An 18,301-nucleotide genomic window follows, 5' to 3' on the forward strand; every position below is an offset into this window, starting at 1 on the left:
CTTTGGTTTTCATTTATCCCTTTGCTCTGAAGGAGACAGTGTCTGAAAACATGTCACACCATCCACCAAAAGGCACAACACAAGCTGTCCTCCAGACATAGAATCAAGCCCTTTACCACATAGTGAAGTTATGAGCACAGAGGATGACAAGAAGTTCCTGTATATCATGGTACTGTTTCTCAAATCAGCATCCACATCAGGAAATCACAGAGTCAACTCAGCCTCTACAGTCTGCAGTGAAGCTTGTAACACAAACACACAGTGGCCTAGTTTGGATGACACACTTAAGTCAGCAGATGGTTAGGTTCTCTAACCATCAAGCAGTATATAAATTTTGTTAAATAAATAAAAACCTGATCTGGCTTGTGGGCAAGTTTTCCATATTTCCCCTACCCAAGATTTGTTCTTTGTTGAAGCTCATAGTTAACAATGAGCCCCAGTACAAATGGCACACTAAGCCAAAGCATGGCTTAACTATGTGCCCAGAGAGGAGCAAAACAGCTGCAAACTCCCCTCTAGGAGCTTGTGCATTTGCATAGTCCCAGTAAACCAGAGTTTGGCTTTGTGAGCTGTGCAAAGCAAGAGAAGAGGGAGAGAGACAGACAAAGAAAGAAAGAAATACAGAGTACTGGAGCAAGCATCAGTAGAGCTGCAGAGTTAAGAAGGTGTCCTGATTCACAACCGCTTGGATTTTCCAGATGTCAAAACAGAGCCTGATGGTGAATTTATAAGGTGGGGAGTGTTTGCAATGTTACTACCTTGGCCACTCCTTCCCTCCACTCCAGTATAAAATAACTCAGCCCTTTAAAAATGAGTTTTACTGTCCTGGGGAACATCAGACTGGTCTCAAGTCTTGCTCGTTCAGAATGGCCCGTCCTGGTATATATGAAACACAGATGCACAGCTCAGCTACAAGAGGACAGGGAAATCATTAGATGATTTGCACAAATGTTCTACTTTAGAACAAGCTAAAAATGAGAAGCTTTCACAAATGCTGGTAGACGGTTTTGAGATAGGGGCAGGCAATCCGTCAAACTAGGGCTGTAATGAGATGGGACAATAGCTCTGGCTTACAGACTGGAGCAAGGGATTCAAAAGGCTCGTAAAAGCCACTCTGAGCTTTCCCGGTTCTCGCCTGTCTCAGTATATGATAAATATTTATGACTATTGCAAAAAAGAAAAGAAAAAAGAAAAATAGACTTCAGCTGAATTGAATTTAATCCAAATTCCATCATCCCAGAAAGCAGTGCTCAGTGCAAGCTGGCCTCGTGTCTCAAAGGCACTGAAGTTTGATGTATAATATGCTAATACAGGCAGCGTGTGAAAAATGCATGCGTTGCAGAGAGATGGTGCCAAAACCCACGGGTGGCTTAATTAGAACAGGGAGAAACCAAAGACATATTTTGAGCTTATTGGCATGTTTGGGGGCTTTTGTGTATCTGGCCTTTGTGGCTATAACCTGCCATCCACACCACCTCTCTCCCTGCAGTGGTTTCCTGACTAGGAAAGACCCATGAAAATCCCTCCTACTTCATGGACATCATCATGAATCACATAATATTTCCATGATATTGCTCAGCTATTTCCATGCTTCTCTCCACAACTCTGAGGGTTATAAGCTTTTAGTTTTTGAAGTGTGAGATCCAGTGGAGTCTGCGTATGGTGCTGGGTTCTGGATTATACAGCATAACCACGGCCATGTGTCTCTTAATACGAATAAAATGCACTTCTCACACTCCAAACTAAAGGAATATGGCAAGTGGCCCAATCATCATTAGGTGTCTGCCAAAAAACTTCACAGATTACGAGCAACCCCTTTGCGGGAGCAACTCTGACATTACCAACCAAGAACAACCTGACAGCAAATAGAGGATCCAGTTGCACCACAGTTCTGTCATTAACAGGGTAAGTTAAGTATGCATTTCATAGACTCCCAGAGTTGGAAGGAACTGCGAGGGTCATCTAGTCCAACCCCCTGCAGTATAGGAATCTTTTACCCCACATGGGGCTTGAACTTACAACCCTGAGATTAAGAGTCTCATGCTCTACTGACTGAGCTATTCCAGCTATAGATTTTGCATATGGTGTGCATCAATTGGAGACCCATCCCTGGTACAGGTGGATAGAAGAAAGCTTCTAATTCCCCCAATTATGAAAATATTTGTGGAGATATCACAACATGGCAGACGTGGATAGGCTGGCAGCGAAATACAAACATGCAAGCAACACACATCTCTGTATGACTAAAAAGTAACAGAAGCAGCCTTAGGTCTGTTGAGGAAGGAGTGGGGGGAAAGCAGGATTGTAAAGAACGAAGACATATCTACAGGCAAGTGAGTCTTCCACCTACCAGCGCATGCACGCACACACACACACACACACACACACACACCCTTCTGAACCCACAGGAATATAGAATATATTGGGTATCAAGCAGACTGTGCCAAACTAGTATTCCATGATAATGAAGCAGGCAGGTTAGAGAGTTTGGATTTGATATCCTGCTTTATCACTACCCGAAGGAGTCTCAAAGCGGCTAACATTCTCCTTTCCCTTCCTCCCCCACAACAAACACTCTGTGAGGTGAGGGGCTGAGAGGCTTCAAAGAAGTGTGACTGGCCCAAGGTCACCCAACAGCTGCATGTGGAGGAGCGGAGACACGAACCCGGTTCCCCAGATTACGAATCCACTGCTCTTAACCACTACACCACACTGGTTAAGGGAAAGTGAGATGTACTATCATTCCCATTGGAAAGCCTTGTTACAACCAATTTCAGTCACCAAACTGCAGCCACTGAAGTCGGATGATACACCATGCTAAAGAAGTTCTAGTGCACTGAGAACTATCAGAAGATCCACAGTTCTCCATGTGCTTTTTTACTGTCCCTCACTAAGGTTTTTTCTGCTCCTCACCCCCACCCCCCATTCATAACCTGCCAGCTAGGCTGCAACTCAAGTTCATTCAGAAACACGTTCTCACCCATCCCTAGGTCTGTGTCCTCAACTCAAAACACAATGATAAAAAACCCACACAATGATATAAAAAAGCCAAGACATCCATTTTGACATTGGCGAAGAAAACCAACAGCCCAAGAACAAGCCGTTTGTGGCCGCTGCCAAGGGAACACCTAGTTCTAACCTCCAGCAGGGGTATCACACTACTTGTAGCCAAAAGCAATTTCAGGGACATGAAAGCCAGTGATGGGGTGTCTCATAGCTTCAAAACCATTTCCTATATTGGAAACACATGTTCCTGGGAGAAGGGGAATACATGAGGTAGACTTCTAGGCACCAATTACCATGCAAGCAGCAGGGCGAGAGGAAAGCTGCGGGGCGCCATTAGACAGGCAGTCTAATGTTTTAGTGGCTACATATGTGGGAAAGAGAAATGTAGATTTACACACTGACTCCAAGTGAGGGTGTGTGTGTGTGTGGAGCAGGTCCTTTACATGCTGGGAATCAGCACCTATCGCAGAGCCCTAACAGAAAAGGGGTGTGAGCACAAGGGTGTCTCAAAACAGTGCTAACAGGGTTTTAAGGCCTGTTTGAAGCCAGGGACAGATAAGAATCTTTATTCACATTAAGACTCAGGACCAACTGGTGGAATTTGGTCTTCGATCATGATCTCTTATTTATTTTTTTTATCCTGCCCTTCCTTCCTCCAAAGGTTAGTGTTTGCCAGGTTTTATGGCAGAGCTTTCCAAACTTTTCATGTTGGTGACACACTTTTTAGGCATGCACCATTTCATGACACAGTAATTCAGTTTTACAAGCGAATTGGAGGTTAAACTAAATCCCTTCCAGCCCTGGGAGGAGCGCGGGGAGCATTTGCACGACACACCTACACACTAACATATCGTGACACAGAGTTTGGAAAGCTCTGGTTGATGCTGTACCCCCTCTTTTTTCCCTATGAGGTAGGTTACCTTGAGAAACAGGTGAGCGAGGATTTGAACCTGGCTCTCAAAACAGCCCAATATTCTAACCGTTGCACCCTATGAATGTTCCGACTCATGAGCTGCAAAAGGAACCCCCGTTTGAGAAAATTCAGCATAAAGAAAAAGGTACTAAGAAACCAATCTCAAGGAGACAAAAAAAAAGGGGGGGAGTGTCAGTAGCAGACAAGTAAGTAGACTCTGGGGCATGAGATTTATTTGCTCTGCTCCTCTTGGAGACAGGGAGGTGGTGCAGTCCAAAAGGAGGATACGTACGAGTGACCGGTGGCAGGGATGAAGTATATACAGCAGTGGACTCTGGTATCTGGTATCCTCTTCTTCCGGTTAATATTAAGCTCTTCCTGGAGGTACTTCTCATATTGATCATTGATGAACTTCATAATGGGTTGCCAACTGTGCAAGGGGAAAATGCCATGTATGAAATAAAAGAAACTATGCCTGTGCACAATTATTCAGACTACACACACATATAATCTTTGCATGCTGCTAAATGCACTTACATGGAAACAAGTACTAATGAAATCATGTGAGGACTGAAATGGGGAAGGGGTTAGTGTAGGACTGGAAGGGACCTGACCCAAATCCATATACTTTTAATGGAATCTTCTACATGCTTTGGGTGAAATCCATGATCACCCTGGAGCAGGAGTTATAGGTAGTGTGTTCCAGGTTCCCCATGACTTGGAGAGCTCTTGAGCCCATTTTCTGAATATCAGAGCTCAGAAGAAAATACATAAGAACTGGAAGGCGGTTGAAGCATCTCCCACCACATAACAGCCTATGTCTCTTTTTCAAGGAAGAAATCCATGGAATGATCAGTGTTGGCATTTGGAGACTTGTAAGAAGAGAAAAGCAAATCTAAAACCTGATCAGAAAGAGACTTTGACAGAAACAAGAACCATTCAGCATCTCAAGAGAAGCTATCTTTTCCACTGTAAAATAATAGTTTCAAAATCCACAAACTTTCCCCAATCCTGGGAAAAGATACACAACCACATAGTTACTATTTTATTTTCATTCCCTTCTCTGAATATTCCTAATATTCAACTAACCCTGTGCACTAGCAGAGATCCATGCAAAGGCTCCTACTAGTGCAATAGGGCTTTCTTCCCTCCTCCTGTGCCCTCCCCAGAACAAGGTGCAAGGGGAGGGGAGGGGATTATTCTGTCCAGCAAGCAGAAAAGCTTGCACTGACAGGATGATCAGAAGACGTTGGATTCCTCCCATCATATTTGCCTTTTTCACCCCTGCAGCCAAGGCTTTCGCCAAACATGTATAACTTTGACTCCTTGTTTTAATGTTCCTTACTTTGTACTTACTAATATTGAATGTCATCTGTTACTACTTTGCACACAATTAAGAAGTCTGGAATTCTTAGCGGTCTCATTTGGATCTGCTATCCCAAATAACATGAGATCACTGGCAAACATGCCAACTTCCATCATCGTACAGCAGGTTTCCTAGTGAGGCACATTCCCTCCCTAGCCTTTTCTCACAGATTGCCTTCAGTGGATCAGCAGGCAGTTAGACAGCCTATTTTTGGTTCAGATGCAGCACAGCTGCTCCCTGGGTTTGCATGCACAATTTCCTCGTCGCTTCCTATGCATGGCAGTGCATTCTGCATTAGGGCCTTTGTTCTGCAGCAGCACATAAACAACACTGTGTGTTCCTAGGGAGGCATCTCTCCCTGTGATCTTCTGCTCCCTTTCCTCTGCTCTGTTTGCTTACAGAATTGTGGTTTAGGAATGAGATCTGAAGCTGATTTGCATTAGCTGCATTTGGGAAGGTTCAGCCATTTCGACTTTTGAAGGTTGACACCATTTGACACTCCACATCACTTACAAAGTAGTTAAAAATATGATTATGCGTTCTTTCAACTATACTTCCCCTACCCATATAAGCCACAGAGACAGATATGGCCCTTGTTTAGTGATGCATCAAGGCATCACGGGAATAATTCTATCACAGCTGTCCCTTGAGAAACTTAATTAGGAAGATGATCCTCAGGAGTAGGCACTTGCAAAGTTCCAAGCCTGTACAGGTTTGTCTTAGCATATTTGCTAGTTATGAGAACCCTCTAGAGAATCCTGGCAGAATTTCTCCCCCTCCAGCTTCTGCCTCCGTAAAATGGGGAAAAGCTGAGTAATCTAACTCTCTTCCCAATGGGAAGAACATCTCCTTTGGAAGCGGCCAGTAAAGATAAAATCTTTTCTCTCTAGCATCAAGATGGCACCACTATTTTTACCAAGATTGAATTATTCCTTCCATATACTTCATAGTCCAGAAGCACAATCAGCCCAATAGGATAACTTTTTTGCACCAGTCAACTAAAACCCAAGGCAGACCTTGTTAAAGTGATGCTGCTCAGAGTCCACACAAACATGCACACACACCCCAGTACCTTAACTGCCAGCTTAATGCAGTCTACTGAAAAGCCTCCCACCCACCCCTTATCCTCCCTTCCAGCCTCTCCATGAGCAGTGGACTGGAGAGTTTCTTGTTTGATGGCTACTCACCAATTCTCATTGTTGATGTGGTCTCCAAATCCAGGGGTGTCGATGACAGTGAGTTTCATACGAACACCCTTTTCTTCAATATCTGAAACAGAATGCAAAGAAGGTAGGCAAGAAAATATTACCCTAGGATGAATGCAGTTGGTGGGTGGGGATCCCTTCAGATACACATCGGCATCAGAGCTGAAAAGGGTCACAGAACTTACAGGTGTTTCAGAAATTTTATACCCTAGTGAGCCAACTGAACAGTCCTCTTGGCCCTGTTTCTTCTTCAACATCCTCATCTCCCCCAAAAGCAACCCCATGATCTCTTGGAAAGGCTCACCATGTGTGATTGACTTGATTTCAATTGTCTTGGGAATGCGCTCTTCAGGACTTGGCTGCACAGATTTGCGACTGATTTTGGATTTGAAGAGGGTGTTGATTAGAGTAGATTTTCCCAGGCCACTCTGACCTGAAAGGCAACAGGAGGCACAAATATCAGAAAACCCTTCTGTTTCACCATTTATATCACCCCCACAGTACAAATTCAAACTGTGTTCATTGAGACACAGACACACACACACACACAGAGAGAGAGACAGACAGAGAGAGAGAGAGAGAGAGAGAGAGAGAGAGAGAGAGAGAGAATGAGAAGGATGCCTCAGCTATTGGCTGCAGCAAATATAATCATGTTGATTTTGCCCTCTTTGGCTGAGAAAGATCAGCTGCTCCCACAATAAAAGGCTTTTGGGAATTTGTTATGTTTGATGCTGTGTACGAAACAAACCATCTGAATTTCAACTGGATCTGCAAATTAGCTTTCTAAACAACTCCCTTCTTTTAATTTTCCCTAGCATGCACAAAAGAAGCTCAAATTTATGAAGAAACAAAAATTGAGTCACCTTTCATTCAGCCAATAGAAATCAAAATAAAGAATACATTTGTTCATAACATGTTTGATGTCCGCCCTTCACTTTTGCTGCAAATTTGGTTTCTTTCTTTTAATTGCTGTTGTTTACAAAACTAAAATTTGGCCCAGGCCCATTTTCTGTCAAGTTCAGAATAAGTTTTGTAGAGGTTCTTATGAACCACTTCAAGTTTGCCTTTCTCCCAGTAGCAGGTTTCCCGCCAGCTAAGTGAAAGAGGTCTGCTTCAAGTAGATTTCCTTTCAATTGTTGCTTTCCAACTGATAGCCAGCATTCCCTGGTTCCTGGTGTCCAACCTTGGCTCCACACACACACACACCACACCAAGAAAAAGCATGCTGACAGCTCCATCTTGTTTTTCAGTGACTCCATGTGGCTCAATTTCTGTCAGAATGTGGACACTGAGTTCACTCTGATATGTATGGAAGGAGGGGAAAGTGAACACATCTCAGTTCTAACAGCAATTAGCTTTCTTCTCAGTGAAGCAGAAAAAAAACCCTGCCTCCATCCTCAAGGTTTCAAAATGACCTCTGATCTAGCCACACATTGTTTTCCTTTCTTTAGTCAAACAGTTTGCATTATAAATGCAACAGTTTGCATTATAAATGCAACTGCTACAAAGGAGAGAATGTGGCTATATTTCTGAAAACTATCCATGGATACCAAGAACCCAGTATTAAACTAAAACACTTATAGGTGGTACTGGAAATGAATATACTGTAGCTACTGTCCCAAATTCAAGTCAAATTTCTAATAGGGAGAAAGGGAAAGAAAGAAAGAAAGAAAGAAAGAAAGAAAGAAAGAAAAAGGCAATGGAGGAAACACTTGAGTAAGTCTTACATAGATAAGGGCTGTTGCAAAGGATTCTCACAGTGGTTAGCCTACATGGGGAGTCTACATAGGGAGAACCCATAGTCACAAGGGATCACTGCAGCTACTTTTAAATATCAAAATGGGAGGCCCCTGCAAAGGCATTTTAAAACAGTTTACCTAATGCCTACCTAACCCTTCCAGACTTCACTTCATACTCATGGTCTAAAAGCAAGAAATAAATCAGAATGTGCTGCCATAGCTTATTTCCTAAAGCAGATTTCCCCAACCTGGTGCCCTCCAGATATTTTATACTACCGTCACTATGGGACAAACACAGTCAAAAATATCTGATGGCCATAGACTACCTAATTGTTTGGTTCCTCTTTCAGCAAGCCTTTTAAATTGATTTTTTTTTAATTTAAAAAATCCCAGTTGGTACCGCTATTAGATTTCATATACGTAGTGTTGTTTCAGATGATTTTTATATATGTGATGGTTTTGACTGTTTTTAAATGTACTATTGTTCTAAATATGTTTTTTATTGTATTGAGAGTCACTTTGGGGTACCACATGGGAAGCGATTTATAAGTGACATGAAAAATAAATGAATAAGTAGAAGGGTCATCAACAGAGCAATGGATTAGCAAATGCTGATCTCCTGTGCTGCTCTGGTTGGCTTGGAAATGTGAGCTGGTGAATAAAAAGAAAAATGCTGGTGAGAAGCAAATGGACTAGCACTAGGGATGAGTAACCCACCCACCCTACAAAAAAGCAAATGCAAGCACCATATGGAATGAGTATATGGAACTAATGGTATGAACCAAAGTACTGCCATTACTGTACCAATCGGCCTTTCACGTCCTGTTTCATATCACTACATTTAGAGGGGTGCTTTAAAAAAAAACCCAATCATGATATACAACAGAGGAAGTCAACATGGTGGGCTCTAAAGCTTATTGAATGACAGCTCCCATCATTCCTGACTATCTGATGTTAATTGGAGTCCAACAATATGTGGCGAACACCACATTGGCTACCCTTCTGCTGTAGAAAAAAACATGGGGAGGGGACACACACACCCCAATTATAAACATCTGGTTGAGTTTCCAGGCAACCACGTAAATGGAAGATATTTAAAGCTGACCAGACAGAGTTTTATTTAACTGTTAAAGTGGGGAAACAATCCAGAATTGCTGGATTGGTTTCATCTAGGAGCAGACAGGAAGTTGGAAGAGATGCAAGGCAAAAGGGATTACTGAACAATAGAGGCATATACTGACAGTGCAATCCTATGCATGCCTATTCAGAAGTCAAGTCATTTAAATCAGTGGGACCTATTTCGAGGTCACACTCAAGAGACCACCATGCTTATGATCTCTACAGCCAAGACCTCAGAATGTGGGATTTTCCTCTGTTAAATTGCTAATTGCAGATAACATACAAGGTGAGGCATATCAACATGGGAGGCATACACTTAATGCAGAAGGAACAAAGACATTATGAACCTGAATTCATTGTATTAGGGACTATGAATGGGCTTTCTGTTGCAAAGAAAAGAGATGAAAAGACTAGGAAACAAAGGTTGTCCAACCTTAGAGCTGCATTAATCATTTTTCTTTTCCTCAGCAGCAACTCCCTTCGTAGTATCTATTACGATAAGTTCAGCTTCATAATGTCTTTGTTCTTTTCATGTTAAGGGTATATGCCCACCGTGTGAACTGATAGCTGCAAACATTCATCCTAAAGAGCCAGTGAAACTCTAATTCTTTCAGAGAGATTTCTCTAAGGATAAGCCACAGCACAAGATTGACTGTGTGGAGTAGCCAGTTTTCATATTTCTACCCAACTCGAGAGTGAATTACAAGACAGGCAGCTTGCAAACCAAGGGAAGAGAAATCCCAGATAACTTGAGTTGTCTGGGATTGGTATCCATCTACTCCAGACATATTTGCCACAGAGCAGATGCACGCAAATTTACAAGGCTGAAAATAAATAAATAACATCCCCAGGGAAATGCTGCAGTTTTAATTCAGCAGGCAATTTTGTTGATTCTGCAAAATATCCACATATGCAGAAATACACACACTGGAGTGAATCCAACTCAGTCTTCCAGGGGTACAGTCAAGCTGCTGTGTGAACAGGAATGGTTATTTTATGGGTCTCAGAAGAAACAAGGGAAGCAGATTTATTCCTGGCTGTGTCTGCATCAAACCACAAATAAAGACAGAAGAATCCCAAACTGAACGCTTCACTTCTTAAACGTTTCGAGTTGGCTCAGCCAAACCTGCACACCAAGCCATTGCACAGTTCTCTTTAAAAATTCAAATATTTGTTTCCATTCAATTCATTCAGTGAGGACTTTGGGACAGAAACCTGTGCTTTTAATTCAAAATAAAACCTAACTACCTCAGTTTGTTTGCAGCTACCATCTTTAGCCCATAGGTAAAGGTAAAGGTACCCCTGCCCGTACGGGCCAGTCTTGACAGACTCTGGGGTTGTGCGCCCATCTCACTTAAGAGGCCAGGGGCCAGCGCTGTCCGGAGACACTTCCGGGTCACGTGGCCAGCGTGACGAAGCTGCTCTGGCAAGCCAGAGCCGCACACGGAAACGCCGTTTACCTTCCCGCTGGTAAGCGGTCCCTATTTATCTACTTGCAGCCGGAGGTGCTTTCGAACTGCTAGGTTGGCAGGCGCTGGGACTGAGCAGCGGGAGCGCACCCCGCCGCAGGGATTCGAACCGCCGACCTTTCGATCGGCAAGCCCTAGGCGCTGAGGCTTTAACCCACAGCGCCACCTGCGTCCCATTAGCCCATAGCCAGGGCTAAATATGGGTTAAAATAACATAAATACAAACTGTAATAAAATCCCCCAAAGAATGCACACCTATTATTTAAAAAAATCCTAGCAAGAAGGCACATAGAAGCAAGTATTGACTTGGTAAATGGGCTGAGTTTGGTCAGGGAGCTGAGAAGAGCAGGAAACCTTAGCAACGTTCAAAACTTTATTTAGGTTTGGAAATTAGCACTTTGCTTTGTTGCATAAAATTTGCCTTTAGGCAACCAGTTGATTAAAGTTTGTGTGCATTCACTTGTCCTACAAATCTGGGGGTAACACCAAAGGTGCTACATGCTGTTGAAGATCCACCACTAAATTCTGGAGGTTTCCTGCTGATACGTCTCTCTTCTCCATCTTACAGCAGGAGGAACATCTCCACAAGAGCCAGGTAGAGGTGACATGAAAGACTCCTTTCCTATGACCCTGGAGAACTGCTGCAAGTCAAGAGTAGACAATACTGGGCTAGATGGACAAATAACCAGACAAATCAAAACAGCATGGCTTGTTCCACTGCAGCTGGAACTCCCAACAGGAAGTCAAGCCATGTGCAAAGGCAGACCTGCACAGAATGGCTCGATGCATCTCTGTGCATTTTGCTGGACTTCTCATGTATACAACACATGTGTGCACACAATAAGTTCAGCATGTCTAATAGATTAAATGTCAGAACTAGCTTTTTTACAGAGAAAATCTCCCTGAGGCTTCACTGCAGCCATACATTAGGACTCATGTTACATTGTCCTTTTGCACACCTGGAGTTGGACTACTAGCCATCTTATTCAGGCCACATGCTTCATCTTTGACTCACCACAGCTTGCCATAACTAAAGGCAATTGAGTTCCCTCCTATCCCTTGAAATAGCAGTGACATAGAAGGCTAGAATATGAAGCAGACTGATTGGCAGTTAGTCTTAATTATGTGATTCCCCCCCTCTGTTTCTGAACCTGCGACCTATGCACCACTTTTGCTTAATGCCATAAACTTGGCAATGCTATAAATCCAGCCCATTCTCTCATTCAGAATTCCAGAATAATTCTTTCATATACTGTAGAAGCCAGTCCAGCTGGCAGGCAGTCAGCCCAGACTCAAAAGTAATGCCAGCTCCCCCTGGTGTCATTCTAATTACAGCACTTGAATAATGTGTCATTTTTTTGTTCCTTCCGGCCAATTAATTAGAAGTTGGCACTTCACAAGAAGAGTTCCGGGATTGTGAAAAATGAAAGCGTTCTTCTCTGCGCTGTCCTGCAGAACTGACAGCCTCTTCATTCCCAAGTGAAGCCTCTTGTGGACAGAGCACAAGAGGAGTGACATCATCACAGAGGAAGATCTGACAAAGCAAGAAATATTAGAACTGTGTCCAGTGAAGTTCATAAAGGCAACGAGCCCCACCTTTTTTCCAGAGTTATGAGCAGTGAGTGGCTGTCAGGTGGAAGGAAAACACATCCCTTTTCCCAAAGCATGAGAGAATACAGTAGGCATTTCCTCCAACCTGGGATTCATAGATCAACTGAGAGATAGTGTATGCAAAAATGTTGTGTCTAGATGTTCAGAATGGTCAGGGATAAGCTGGTGACTTCCCTAGTAACACTCATACCTCCCACTTTGTGACTACACAGACCTCTCTCTCTCTCTCTCTCTCTCTCTCTCTCTCATACACACACAACACTGAGCAGGAACCAAGAATGCACTAATTTGTGTTTTAAGTAAGCCACACAGATTTGCAGCATAGCCTTCTGTTGCAAGTCTTCCATGCCACCTCTTCCCAAACCATCAGAGAATCCAATTGTAAACAAAGAACCTGCAGTAAGGTCACATTTAGTCCTGAAAATGGAAATAAGCCCCTGTAAGGCTACTTATCTCTTGCAAAACTTTAGCAAGCAACACCACCCTCATCATCACCAACCAGCTGAAAGGGCTGGGGCACTAGAAGAAAACAGAGTACTTTCTGGAGAGGAGAATAGGGGAGGTAGAGAAGGTTGATGGTCTCAACCAATTCATCAATGTATCAGCAGGCGATAGGGCAATTTTTCCACTGGGTGTCTTTTTTCCAGGGGTACGATTTAGCAGTCCCAAACAATCAATGACAAATGCAATACAGCTATTCTGGCTGCAGCAACAGAGTCAAACTATTAAAAGGTACAAGTTCTTGCTCTTTTGACATTCCAGTCAGGACAAAGAGCTTATTAGAGGAAACACACGGTCACCTTGACATTCAGCCCACAACACATGGGGAATTAGTTCCGTAATGCATTTAACAAATCTGATAACTTTAAAATTCCCAACTCTTACTAAGCCCTCTGTTGCAAGGATACACAGAGAAAATAATTCTCTTAAGAAGCCATACAAGAAACAGGTTCTACCCCAATGGCACTGCTGCAGCATATGCAAGAACACCAGAAGAATCCTGCTAGACCAAAGACCCATCTAGCCCAGAACCCTGTTCTCACAGTAGCCAACACCAGGAGCTTATGAGAAGACTACAAGCAGGACATGAGCACAAAAGCTCTCTACCCTCTTGTGATTCCCAGCAAAGGGTATTGCATCCAACAGTGGAGGTAGGACAGAGCCACTAACCTGTTCTGCATCTGTAAGAACTCAGTTGTTTACCATGGCAGCACCTACACATTGGAACTCGCTGCCAATGGATAACAAGCAGGTGTCTTCACTCTATTCTTTTCAGTGCCTGCTAAAAATGTTCTTGCTTAGACAGCCTACCCAGATGCTTACAGATACTGATATGAATTTTAATCTGTTTTAGTATATTAACTTCTTGCACGTTTTAATGTATTGTAAATTTCCCCTGATTTTATATGTTTTTGTAAACCTCTTTGAGGATTTTTTTCAATCAAGTGGTATATAATTTTTATGAAATAAATGAACAAATAAATAAATAGACTTATCCTCCATTAATTTGTCTAATCCTATTTTAAGGCCATCCAAGCTGGTAGTCATCACCACTTCTCTTGAGGTAGCCAGTTCCATAGTCTGACTAAAGTGAACCACATGGGAAGAAGACTCACCGACTACCATGATGTTGAACTCAAACCCTTGTTTCATGGCTTTCCTCCGCATCTGTTCCAAGATGGCGTCTATCCCAACATAGGCAAAATCAGCAGCTGGTTTCTCTGTCCGCGTTGGTGGGGCTTGCTTGATGCCAGCATCTCGAGTGGCTTCCATCATGCCGCTTGGGTAGCTGGGAATGGCCTCTGAAGGGAAAATGTAATGAATATTAATATATTATTATATATAGAACAGTTGCTCTGAATACAGATATATTGCTGAATGCAGATATATACAGATATTCAGTTGCTCTGAATACAGAGACAGATGAAAGCAGAGTCTAAATGAAACTCTGAATTGTGTGAATATGGAACCTGAGGTCTTCTCAAAATCTGTGAACTTTCCAAATTCCACATGTTGACCTGAAAGTCCATTATTCAGGATGCAGTAATCACACATATGCATTATTAGAAATACATATATGCAGTATACATCCACATTAAAAAAAGAAAGAAACTGCAAGAACTGCTATAAAATGTTTTTATGCACAAGTCTCCTCTTCAAAGACCAAGTCTCCTCTTCAAAGACACCCACAACATGGTTTTAAAACTCCCTTCTCATGCCTCCTTTCCTTTCCTGGTTTTTATTCCCTGTCCTGCCTTGCAGCTTACAATGCATTCTGCTTTACTTATTGGAACAGCTAGGTAAGTTTTTAACTCCTGTAGGAACCGTGCATGTGGCGTGCCTTGCTCAGACAATCTGTCCCTAGATAGTGGTCGGGGTCATTTTAGGGTGTGAGATGGTGCAAGGTGCTGGGTGAGAAGCCACAATCTTTAAATCCTCCACATGCCCTGTAATTCTAAAACTCATTTCAAACTCATACAGTGGGCTGCTGGCAAAATTCCTGGGTCAAAAAATTATAGAGTGAGGACGCCAAGACGCCTTTCAATGACTCCTGAAATAGCGGCATTTTTAGGATGGGAGAGCCAAGCATTTATTTTATTTTATCTTATTTTATTTTTTGCTATTCTTACACACAACTAGGAAAGAATCATTCCACATGGAAAGTATTTTGCCATTAGTAGGAATGGTTTGTTATCCAACAGTTGAACCTCAGCCACTAAGCAAAACAAAGTGCATTTCCAGCATTCCCACATTTCAACCCACATAGAAAAAGGAGGGACAAGAGAGAGACCTGCAGCCCTAAAGCTCCCTAACACCAAAGCACTTTTACAGATCCATTCAAGATACCTGGGACATCCTCCAGCATGACGGAACAAGAGCCCTAGAAGTGAAGGAGGTAGAATAGATTGGGTCCATTTAATACTGTGTTTTGCCAGTACTCTAGATCTTCCATATTTGCAGGGCAAGGGCAGGTATAAGTCATCCACACCATGCCACACAAGCAAAATGGGCTGTAATAGGTCATTTCTGATGCTTCCAAAAGTTATCCTTCAAGATTAACCAGGACTTGGACCAGAAACCTCACAACCTGCATCTTGGTACCCCTTTAAGGCTATAGTATTGCAAAAACATGGAGCCCCGTCCTCTTTAAGTACTTGGCCACAAATTCTTATTTGCTTACTTAATTCATAACCCAAATTTTCCTCCTCAAATGGAGGCAATTAGAGCAGGCAACAAAGGTATACAAAACCAAAAGCAGTAATTCAATTATTAAAAGCAAAATAGATGTTGCAAACAACATACCAAGACTAAAGAGAGCATTAAAGCAAACTAAGGGGGGCAGAACTAATAACATTATAGTCTTGTAAAATCAGATCTGAAACCTTGTTATTGTTATTATTTATTAAATTTGTATTATCAACCTTCATCTGAAGATAACGGGACAGTTCACAACTTGTTGGAAAAGAAGTGCCTTCAAATGCAGGGAAAGGACCATAGACCTGAGGTAGAACATCTGCTCTGCATCCCAAAATTCCCAGGCTCAATCCCCATCTTGAGCCCATTTGCTTCCCTGCCTTCTCTGGAGCCTAGCTAGCAAACAGTGCATCCTTTGGAGAGCCCCCTGCTGAATAGGCAAACAGTATGCTGGCCCCTCATCCTGCTGGACTCAAACTTGGCTCTGCTTTGGCTGCCCCCCACCCAGCATTCAAAAAACAAAATGGAGAGAAATAAAAATTTAAGACTTCCCTTCCCAACAATGTGTGTTATAAAAAAAATATTGTATATATTAAAAACTATTTACAAACATTACTATACATTTAAAAACAATTGCAGAGTTGCAATGTATCTTAGGTTTAAGGAATGTTTGCAAGAGACCAGTGGTAATGGGTGCGACTATTGCTCTCCCCAGCCCAGTCTCTTCCCTCACCCCACCGCTGGCTTGTTTCTTTAGCTGGGCTGTTTTGTCATGATCTCATCTTCCATGCCTTTCCCCCATTTTTTGATGGAACTTTGGAAGACTTGGCCACTCTGAATATTTAGGATTATATAGCACCATCCATTATAGCGAGGGGTGATATCTGTGTGCCAAAAATGTGCATATGTTTGAGAATAAAAGTCTGCACAGAAGCAGTGACTGATTACATAGAAAAACGGCCAGAATTTCCTGTTATGACAAAGAAGTGTGTCGTCAAACTTGCTCCTGCTAAGGATGCCAACGCTCTTAAAGAATGTTCCACATTCCTCCTATCAGGATCACAGGCTAGGAACACATTCCCAAACAGACACCATACTTCATGCATATGGTAGGCCTCTAATAGGAGTGCAATGATTTGCTCACATCTTTAATCATTTTTTAAAAATGTTGGTAGTAAGCCAGGGATAAGGAGCCTGTAGCCTTCTCAACTGCCATCATTCCTCACAATTGGTCATGCTAGAAATTGTACTTCAGCAAATCAAAGAGACAGAAGCAGTGAAGATTTCAATATTCCTGAACCCAAAGAGAATGCTCAGGGAACAGAGATTATCTCAAAACCAGCTGTTCTGTTCTGGCAGAAGAACCTCTTTACTTAGGGGAGAGAAGGCACACAAGGTTCCAAGCAGGACCTCTCAAGGGACAAGGGCTATTGCTCTCCTTGAGGCTTGATGGTTCCCTAGGTCTGGCTTAAGACTGACAGTATTCTTTGGGACAACCCTAAAATCTGAATGCACTTATGCCATTTGAGGATTTTGCCATGTGTACTTAAGTAAGGCTACAATCTTTCAAGGCACAGCTAGGGAACATGAGGTCCTACAGATGTTGTTGGACTGATCCTATCCTGTTCCAGGGTCTTGCGAGGATCTAGAATTACAGCTACAGTGGTACCTCGGGTTACATATGCTTCAGGTTACAGATGCTTCAGGTTACAGACTCCGCTAACCCAGAAATAGTACCTCTGGTTAAGAACTTTGCTTCAGGATGAGAACAGAAATCATGTTCCGGCGGCGCAGCAGCAGCGGGAGGCCCCATTAGCTAAAGTGGTGCTTCAGGTTAAGAACAGTTTCAGGTTAAGAACGGACCTCCGGAACGAATTAAGTTCTTAACCCGAGGTACCACTGTACTGCTTAGAGAAAGAAGTGTAGCTAGCAAGAGATAAACCCAGCAGTTCATTTTTAGCACAGCAACGGAGAAATAAAATATCACTTGCTCACAAGCCTTAAGAAACAGCAATACTCTGTACCTACTCACCTACCTAACTTTCCAGCCTTTGCTTTTCTGAAAATGCAGACCTCTTCTATTTACACATCTATCTACTATTGGAAGAGACACTACTATCCTGCTCTCCCTGACCCAGTTTGGTGGGACGTTCTGAAACCTTGTAAACTGGAATAAGCAGCAGCTAGATAAACACCTACTGGGTGTCTTGAGGTGGAATAAAGTAAGGTAAGGTAAGGTAAGGTAAGGTAAGGTAAGGTAAGGGCAGTAGAGCCCTAAAAATACATTTACTGAGAAGCCACCCTCATTGATCTTACTCTCTAGTAAATATGTTTAGATTTGCAGCTTATATGTTACATATGCAGGGACAAAGCTTAGAGAAACAAATTGAAACTTTGTCCCAATCTGAAAATCAGCCAAAGAGGCCTGGTGTATTAGACATTTGCCATGTGGTATATATTAGCTTTGAATCACACAGTATATCCTTGAGTTACTAAGCCTCTGACAGGCTGGGGAGAGGGCAAATCACAGATGTGCGTGAAATTGAAGACTGTGTCCCTTACAGAGATGGGTGCTCTCTTATCTATGCTTCAACAAGGGGAAGTGGGGTTTGTACTCACAACATATTTGACACTTAACCACTGCTTGTTAAAACCCAGCTGCAAAGAAAAGAAGGATA

General features: G+C 42.7%; 1 protein-coding gene across 5 annotated transcripts in view; it reads right to left on the reverse strand.

Moving 5' to 3' along the window:
- SEPTIN9 (septin 9) overlaps positions 1-18,301 on the reverse strand; it is a 216,523-nt gene that overhangs the window by 11,610 nt on the left and 186,612 nt on the right. For all 5 annotated transcript variants that reach the window (XM_079966064.1, XM_079966063.1, XM_079966066.1 and 2 more), the window contains 4 exons: positions 14,045-14,230; positions 6,795-6,923; positions 6,473-6,554; positions 4,212-4,349 (listed from right to left, as the gene is read on the reverse strand). In XM_079966064.1, the coding sequence (XP_079822190.1) occupies positions 4,212-4,349; positions 6,473-6,554; positions 6,795-6,923; positions 14,045-14,230 (535 nt within the window). The remainder of the gene's footprint in view (positions 1-4,211; positions 4,350-6,472; positions 6,555-6,794; positions 6,924-14,044; positions 14,231-18,301) is intronic.

The sequence above is a fragment of the Podarcis cretensis genome (genome assembly GCF_951804945.1).
Source record: "Podarcis cretensis genome assembly, chromosome: 2".
Taxonomy (NCBI): domain Eukaryota; kingdom Metazoa; phylum Chordata; class Lepidosauria; order Squamata; family Lacertidae; genus Podarcis; species Podarcis cretensis.